The following is a 9,310-nucleotide window of genomic DNA, read 5'->3' on the forward strand; positions in this document are numbered from 1 at the left end:
ACATACGGGCTAACTGATCAATAGTTCGCTCGCCTTTGTGGACCATGAAAGTTGCGATGCTATTGGCACTCACTTGCATGTGACCTTAGGATAGGTGGTGTCAGTGTGTGATAAGGTTAATGGGGTAGGTGAGCTGGCATCTTATTCCAAGACTCTCTCTGTGAAGAGCTTTGAGACTTCCTCACTTGCCTGGCGGTGGCTAGCCCTGGATCTGGCAAGGCAATTGGTTGCTTCCTGACAGGGAATGCTACAAAGGATAGAATGAAGAAGCCAAAGAAGACTCTCTGGAGCAAAGGGAAGGGGAGTGGCGCCTTACAAAAGGCACCTGTTGTTGCTTAATGGATGGTCCTCGGTATCCCGGGCCGTCTTCGTGGATTGGTCTGTCTCCGTGGATTTGATGATGCTTGTCATCTTTAGTCCAGGTGACCTTGTTAAGGGTTTCATTGAGGTGTACAAGTGTGGATATTTGTGATCGTTCTGCGTTGGGTATGCTTGTCGGATTGATCGTCTGACCGACCATGGGGCTTCATGCTTCGTGAGTAATTCACATGTGTGGTCTGTCTATGCCGGTTTTGCATGATTTTTCATTAATTAACTTGCTATTTCTTTTCTCCTTAATTAATCAATGAGGCACTTCAATTGCCTCTGTTTCCAAAAAACAAGATACAATGATCATGGTGATGAGATATGGCATACATGCTCAAATATTTTTCTTGGGAGGCTCAGCATTGCCTATTCTACAAATTGGTAGGTGCTTGTTTATAAAGGGAACATGACCAAAGAAACCCTTGGGTACCCGCGTATCCGTCTGCTCTAAAAAACAATGGTAATGTGATGTGGCTGTCCTGCTAGTCCTAACTCCTAAGTCTTTTGTATTCTTAACATAGTATGCGATCACCATACTAAAGCTAATATAAGGGATCATCCAAAACACATTCAATGAGAATTTCCTTGAATCGTAATCTAACTAGCTAGTGGTGGCCAATTTCTTCACGTGGACACCCTAGACCTAAACATGCTCTGACTGTACTGCGTCTATCTAAAATCAGTTGAGCCCAAAGACAAGAAGATTTTCTGGTTTGTTTGTTTTTGTTTTGAATTTGTACATACTTTTCTATATCAATGAAAAAAACTTCCTTTCCACCATTCCATCCATCTAACCAATCACATTTTCATGTCCATGATCACTCACCTTCATCTCCTCCTCAATGCTCAGTGTCGACTTTTCATCCTCACTCAATCTCATCCCAATTAAAGTACTCTAGCTGTCACCCATAGTTGCACTACAATTTTATCATCCACCTCCTTTGGCTATTCTTCTATTCCTGGGCACTGTTGAATGAACCCCTTTGGATATCAAACCTTAACCTAACCCTATATATCTTCACCCATCGTCAAAGAATTTGTCGTCAAAGACGGGCTGAGAAGAAATAGTAACTATTAATACATGTATTGTAATTCCATCAATTATTAGCTGGATATGAAATAAAAAAAATCCCGATCATACAGTGAATCAAGCATTAAAAAAGAACCACAGGCACCCCAAAATCTAACAGTTTTCCATTACAAATATGGGTCTAAGACTTTATTAATAAAATAAGAAAAATACAATGATCATGGTGATGAAAAATGGCTTAAATGCTCAAATGCTATTTTTCTTGGGAATATGAGATTGCCTATTCTATAAATTGGTCATGAAATTGGTAGGTGTTTGCTTATAAATGGAACAAGACCAAAGAAACCCCTGGGTAACCGTGTATCCACATGCTCCCAAAAAACAATGGCTATGTGTTGTGGCTGTCCCGCTAGTTCTAACTCCTAAGTATTTTGTGTTGTTGACATATTATGTGATCACCATACTAAGCTAAGGGATCACCATACTAAAGTTAAGGGGTCACCAAGGACACATTCAGTGAGAATTTTCTAGAATCATAATCTAACTAGCTAGTGTTGGCCAATTTCTTCAAATTGACACCCTAGACCTAAACATGCTCTGACTGTATTGTGTTTTTCAGAATGTTGAGTCTTTCCACCATTCCATCCATCCAACTGATCACATTGTCATGTCCATAACCACTCGTATACATCTCCTCTCAATTTCTCAGTATCGATCTTTCTCCCTATTCAATCTCATCCCAACTGAAGGTACTCTAGGTGTCACCCATGGTTGCACTACCATTTTGTCATCCACCTCCGTTGGCTATACTTCTATTCCTGAGCACCGGTGAGTGACCCCTGTGGATATCGAACCTTAACCTAACCCTATATATCTTCACCCGTCGTCGACGAATTTGTCTTCCTCGCTAAGAAGGGAGAAAGGTGCGCTGAGAAGAAATAACTATTACTACCTCCATCTTGGTTTATTGGTCCTTATTGTAATATGTGTCAAATTTTGACCATAAATTTAAGTGACGAAATGTCATGCATGTCACCAAAAATTATCATTGAAAACTATGTTTAAATATGAGTCCAACGATATAATTTTTGTTGACATGCACTAACATTTTGTCACTGGCAATAAATCAGGATGGAGGTAATGTAAGACGTTTTTTTGACTCTAGTGTAGTGTCAAAAAACGTCTTACATTATGGGACAGAGGGAGTAGTAAATAATGTATTGTAATTTCCTCAATTATTAGCTGGATTCTGGATATGAAATAGGAAAAAAAAACTGATCAAACTGTGAATCAAGCATGATTTAACTATTATGGGTGTAAGACTATATTATTAAAATGAAGCAGTTTATATTTTAACCCCAAAATCAAGCAGTTTTCCATTACCAATATGGGTGTAAGACTATATTATTAAAATAAGAAAAAGAAAAAGAAAAAGGGCAATGAAAAGGACACCAACCTTTAAACCTCCTTCCTTCCCTCGCTCCCGTTCTCTCCTCTCCTCTCCTGCTCTCCTTCCACCCGCTCGCCCCACGCGACAATGGTCTACACAATCTCCCCCCCTTCTCCTCCTCCATCCCCCACCTCGCCCCCAACCCAATGTCTCCCATTTTTTCCCGCTCACCTCTAACCCTGCTCGCTCTCCTCCTCGCCCTCCCACCCCTCGCTGCCTCCTCCTCCTCCTTCCCGCTTCCCACCATCGCCATCGCCGCCGCCAGCACCAACACCGCCTCCCCACACCACCTCGCCTGCGGCCTCGTGTCCAACGGCACAGGCTACCAGCTCTCCTGCGCCAGCGTCACCAACCGCTCCGCTAGCCCCCGCAAGTACGGGTATGGCGGCGGCAGTACCACGCCCTTCTCCGCCCTCGTCGCCGGTGATGGGTACCTCTGCTCCGTCGACCCGATCTCCTCGCCGCCCGTGTCCATGCGCTGGTGGGACTTGAACGACGGCGAGGAACCGTCCAAGAGGGTGTACAGGGGCGAGGCGCTGTCTGCGGTGGCCGGCGGCGGGGAGTACGTGTGCGGACTAGTGGAGAAGAGGATAAAGTGCTGGAGGTGGGAATGGGGGGCCGTGCCGGAAGAGGTGGGGTTCTCGGCGCTGGCGGTGGGCGGCGGGTTCGTCTGCGGGCTGGTGGCCGGGACAGGGGAGCTGAAGTGCTATGGCAATGGGGACGCGGTGGGGCGGGAGCCGAGGGGCAGGTACATGTTGCTCGCCGCCGGTGAGAGGCACGCCTGCGCGGTGGACCACAGAGGCATGCTGGGGTGCTGGGGAGAGGCGGCCGCTGTTGCGGCCGCGGCGCCGCCGAAGCTGATTCGCGCTGTGTCCACGGTGGCGGTGGGCGACGCTCTCACGTGCGTGCTGTGGGGGAACTGGACGGTCTCCTGCTGGCCGGAGGAGGATGCGGCTGTGCCGCCGGAGATATCGCAGGAGCAGTTCGTCGCTCTGGAAGCGAGGGGGAAGGTGGTGTGCGGGGTGCTCATGTCCGACTACTCGCTGGTGTGCTGGGGCGGAGATGTTGCCGGCGGGGTGAGGAAGGTGTTCGACAAGGTCCTGCCGGGGCCGTGCGCGCCGGCAAGGTCGTGCCCGTGCGGCGTCTGGTCAGGCTCCGCGATGCTCTGTGACAGCGGTGGCGCGGCCATCTGCTACCCCTGCGGCTACACTCCTCCCATGAATGCGCAGGCGCCTACGTCCAACCCGCGGGCGTCGACCTCTCACACGAGGAAGAAGCGGCGGCCGAGCGATCTTGTGATCGCAATGATAAGCTTTGGAGCTGGTTCAGGACTCGTGGTCCTCGTCGGCGCGCTCTTGGTCGCTTACTGCCTGCGCCGGCGCAGCCGCAGCCGCAGCAGCTGCTCCCATGACTCCGGGCGCATCCACGCCGAGCCGATGACAACTCCGGTGCCGCGCGTGCCGCGGCGGCTCAGCATGCTGCTCTCCAAGGGCCCGAACACGACGGTGGAGCAGTTCCCCCTGGCAGCGCTCCGGGCCGCCACGGACGTCTTCTCGCCGTCCCACCGCATCGGCTCCGGCAGCTTCGGCGCCGTCTACCGCGCGTCCCTCCCCGACGGCCGCGAGGTCGCCATCAAGCGCGCGGAGCGGCGTGACTCGGGCGCCTCATCCTCCGCCGCCGCTGCGGCGGCGCGTCGCGTCAACCACGAGTCGGCCTTCGTCTCAGAGCTCTCGCTGCTCTCCCGCCTGAACCACAAGAACCTTGTCCGGCTGCTGGGATTCTGCGCCGACGGCGGCGAGCACATCCTGGTGTACGAGTTCATGCACAACGGCACCCTCCACGACCACCTCCACAAGCGCCCCGCCCCGCTCTCGCCGCCGCTCGCCTCCTGGCCGTCCCGCCTCCGCCTCGCCCTCGGCGCGGCGCGCGGCATCGAGTACCTGCACACCTACGCCGTGCCGCCCATCATCCACCGCGACATCAAGTCGTCCAACATCCTCCTCGACGCCTCCTGGTCCGCCAAGGTGTCCGACTTCGGCCTCTCGCTGCTCAAGAACCTGGGCACCGGAGACAATGCCGGCGGCGAGGAGCCGTGCGTGACGGCCGGGACGGTGGGGTACATGGACCCGGAGTACTACCGGCTGCAGCACCTGACGGACAAGAGCGACGTGTACAGCTTCGGGGTGCTGCTGCTGGAGCTGCTGTCCGGGTGCAAGGTGATACAGAGGTACGAGGGGAGCGGCACGCCGAGGAACGTGGTGGACATGGCCGTGCCGTACATCGAGTCGGACCGCGTGCACCGGGTGCTCGACATCCGACTTCCGCTGCCGACGCCGGGGGAGATGGAGGCCGTCGCCTACGTCGGGTACCTGGCCGCGGACTGCGTCCGGCTGCCCGGGCGCGAGCGGCCCTCCATGAGCGAGGTGGTCGGCGTGCTCGAGCGGGCCGTTGCGGCATGCGAGGAGCACGAGGATAGCCCGGACGGCGGCGAGGCGGCCCTGTCGCGGTCGTGCACCGATGGGTCCACCACCATGTGACGTGGCATGCATGGCATGCCATCAGGCATTGCATGGCTCGTCCCTCGCCTCCCCCGGTGGCAAGAACACATGGAGTTTCTTGAGGTTTTGTTTGTTTGTTTACTTTTCTCTATTCTCTTTGTAGTTATATGCGTGTAGAGTAGATCATTTAGTGAAAACATTTTTGCTTTGCCTAATTGGATGGCAAGAAAAGAAATGTATATATTCCTATGTTGTCTGAGAATTTGCTACTACTATTTTGGAGCTCCAAGTGTTATTAAATAGCTATACGTGCAATGTCAGCGTTTCGCATCAGTACCCGAGTGAACAGTAAACTCACAATAATATCGACCAGATTCAAAAAATTAAAAAAGATACACACCAAAGGTGAGCGACTCTGTTAGGTGTTTGCAAATTTTCGCACCGAGATGACATCCGAGGAGCTCGGTAAAAAAACCATATGAGCTCAAATTTGCAAGCACCTAGAAGAGTCTTTCATCTTCATGTGTAAAAATTCTAGTTTTTTTAAATTTTATTTGAATTTATTGTTCATAAAGGGAGCATATGAGCTTGGGCTCAGTTGGATTTTTGCAATGTCAAAACTGACTAAGTAGATAAGACGTCAGCTGCAAATTCCAATTTTTTTTGGCGAGATTTGCAAATTCCATTTTGACGGTGGGTGTGTTGTCATCTGTTGGAAGTTTGCATAGCGCACCTTAAACTCGTATCAAAAGAAATACCAATCATTCATTATGTGAGAGCATTCCTTGCAGTTGCAGGCCTGCAGCCAGTACTACAAATGTAATAGTACGCTATCCTATGGAAAATACACTTTGGTTTCTGGTTGTATATGCATCCTATATGGGGATTTTTTAATATTTTAATAAAAAGTCAAAATATGTAAGAACTATTTTGACAAAACACTTGACTTACTTTTGCACTGATATATAAATGCCGATGAAAAAAAACAAAAGTTGACCTCACAGCAAAAAAGGCAAAATTTATTTGCTATTATAGGTCACTATTCACACTATTTTAGCCAAAAATTTGTCTTTTTTGAAAAGAAGTCAAAAGGATATTTTTTTGTGGATTTTATTTCTCACGAGTACGATAGAAGGTCAAGTTTATTTCAAAAATATTTTCAGGAATTTTTGACTTTTTGTTGAATTACTAATTTTTTTTCCATATAGGATGCATATGTCCCCATAGACCAAAAGTTCCCCTCCGCTATCCTACACTTGTTAAACTGCAACCTGGTGTGATTCTAGTACCACTACTGTACCAGTTGGTGCGCAGTTGTTGTTGAGAGGCCTTTCGTTTCCATCCAAGCAATTTAACCGACGATCAAGTCAGCGCGTCTCTCTCGTAGGAGTACTACACTACTCCTTGGCGAGGCGAGGGCGAGCAGCATAGTGGAGTTGTACCAACCGTGCATTCCCTCGCCATCTCCTCAGCAAACTCCTCCCCGTTTCCATTCCATAGCATTATTTTCTTTCTTTTAGGCAGCGAAGCACCACGGAAGTAGCCGCCAACCAACGCCTGACGGACCGGACCGGCCGGCCATCACACCTCACCTCATGGTGCACGTCTCCACCCGTCCATCACACACGACGCAATGACACAAGGAAAGGCAAGCGATCCATCCATCCATCACGTGGGCAAGCTCCGTGCTGTGTCTTATTTACCGATTTGATAGGTGAGGATAAAGATCCGGCCGGTGGCCAGGTTTTGGTAGCTCATTTGCGTGTGGGAGATGGAGATTTCGAGTGGATCTCCCTCCTTTCCTTTTGGACCTAGACAGCCGAACACAGGTACGTAGCTAGGCTAGGGAGGGTTAAAATGCACACTGGAGACTCGGCTCATGACTTGTTGAACTGTAGATTGATAACCCTAGGATACATGTTGAGACGGCAAAATCGTGTCATTGGAAGCAAAAATGAAAAGGGGTCAGTTTTTTTTTTAAAGGAGGATGTACCCCGGCCTCTGCATCTGGACGATGCATGCAGCTATTTTATTAATTATTCATAAAGTCCTTATACAAAGCTAATACATCAGTAAAGCTGAAGCCATCATCTTGACAACACCTGTCGCTACTCCTATCCCCGTGATGAAGGGGTGCCGAATGTCCGAGCCTAATACCAAACAGACATCGCACCAAGACCTAACATCTAGTGTCTGATGCCCCATCCAAGCCATATACGTGGACTGGGTTACACGTCGGTCCGGCGCACTTTCAGTGGGCACCACATGCGCACGCTGCAATGGCCGTCACCTCCTTCACCCACCGATCCATCATCAGATCAGATTCTGACGCATCGACCTTGCCAGGCCTCTCTGCCATCGATGCCACCACGACGCCAAACAACGTCGTCCTCCTGCACGAGTCCATCGCCACCCATCGGACGCCGAGATCCACCCTCCACCACCTACTGACGCCCAACCACCAAGCCGTCCACATGTCCGTCCAACCCTTGAATGTCTCCAAAGATGATGCCCCCATGGGGTGACGACGAAGACGTCCCCATCATTTGATCCAGGAGGCCCCTCAACGCCTCCAACGAGGGCTACGACGCCCACGGGCGCCGCCGTCAATGGTAGACTCCTCCAGATCCGAGGTTTCCCCTAAAAATAATGGAGCGAGGGACGCCCCCACCATCGCCTCCAACGAGGAAAACGACACCCGCGGGCGTCGCCGATGATGGCGGCGTCCTCACCCGCTTCAGCAGCTAGGCCACCATCTCCTCCTCCACTTGATCCGTCGCCGGGAAGCCACCGCGAGGCAACACCCACTGACCAGATCTCTTTGGACCGACGATGAAGACAACCAAAGGTAGAGGAGGTCTCAACGCTGCGTCACCGGCGCCATGGCCACACACACGTCGTCCCGAGGCGCCAACTGAAGATCCACCATCACAGTCACACCTCCAAGCCGCGACGGAGGGACGCCCCGCCACCGCCATCATCCCCCTACACGGGCTTTACCCAGCCGGGATCCGGCGATGGCGGGAGGGGAGGCGGACGGGAGGCGGAGGGGATCGGGAGGGAGGTGGACGGGATCCGGAGGGGAGGTGGACGGGAGGCGGAGGGGAGGTGGACGGGAGGCAGAGGGGATATGGACGGGAGAAAGATCCTATCCAAAAAGGGGTAAGTTGTTATGGTTGCTTAATGGAATGTTTGCAACAAGAATCATGCATGTTGCACATTTCTATCGGCTCCTTGATTTTTTTGCGGGGTGGCTCCTTGATTATTGCCTGGGTGGGATACCCCACAGCCCCACACGTTGACATGGTACTATATTCTCTATCTGTAATTTGGTACTATATACTGGACGTGAATTTTTGGGACATGGTGGCACGCGATGCCGTAGTCCTAGGCGTCCGCATGATATAGGGCTTTTTGCAATACGATGGCAGTAACTCAATGATACATAGGAATATACAGCCGTGGGTGGGAATTGTTGGGGAACGCAGTAATTTCAAAAAAATTCCTACGCACACGCAAGATCCATCTAGGTGATGCATAGCAACGAGAGAGGAGAGTGTTGTCCACGTACCCTCGTAGACCGAAAGCGGAAGCGTTATGACAACGCGGTTGATGTAGTCGTACGTCTTCACGATCTGACCGATCCTAGTACCGAAAGTACGTCACCTCCGCGATCTGCACACGTTCGGCTCGGTGACGTCCCACGAACTCTCGATCTAGCTGAGTGTCAAGTGAGAGCTTCATCAGCACGACGGCGTGATGACGGTGATGATGAAGTTACCGATGCAGGGCTTCGCCTAAGCACTACAACGATATGACCGAGGTGGAATCTGTGGAGGGGGCACCGCACGCGGCTAAGACAACTGTCAACTTGTGTGTCCATGGGGTGCCTCCTTCCCCCGTATATAAAGGAGTGGAGGAGGGGGAGGGTCGGCCCTCTCATGGCGCGCCCCAAGGGGAGTCCTA

The 9,310-nt window shown here is 51.3% G+C and overlaps 1 protein-coding gene across 1 annotated transcript; it reads left to right on the forward strand.

The window, feature by feature from the left end:
• Nucleotides 1-2,935: 2,935 nt before the first annotated feature.
• Nucleotides 2,936-5,729, forward strand: LOC123053375 (serine/threonine-protein kinase-like protein CCR4). The gene has a single exon (XM_044476840.1). The coding sequence runs from the start codon at nucleotides 2,993-2,995 to the stop codon at nucleotides 5,381-5,383; it is 2,391 nt and encodes a 796-aa protein (XP_044332775.1). The 5' UTR covers nucleotides 2,936-2,992; the 3' UTR covers nucleotides 5,384-5,729.
• The last annotated feature ends 3,581 nt before the right edge of the window (nucleotides 5,730-9,310 follow it).

Source organism: Triticum aestivum, chromosome 2D (assembly GCF_018294505.1).
Source record: "Triticum aestivum cultivar Chinese Spring chromosome 2D, IWGSC CS RefSeq v2.1, whole genome shotgun sequence".
NCBI lineage: Eukaryota > Viridiplantae > Streptophyta > Magnoliopsida > Poales > Poaceae > Triticum > Triticum aestivum.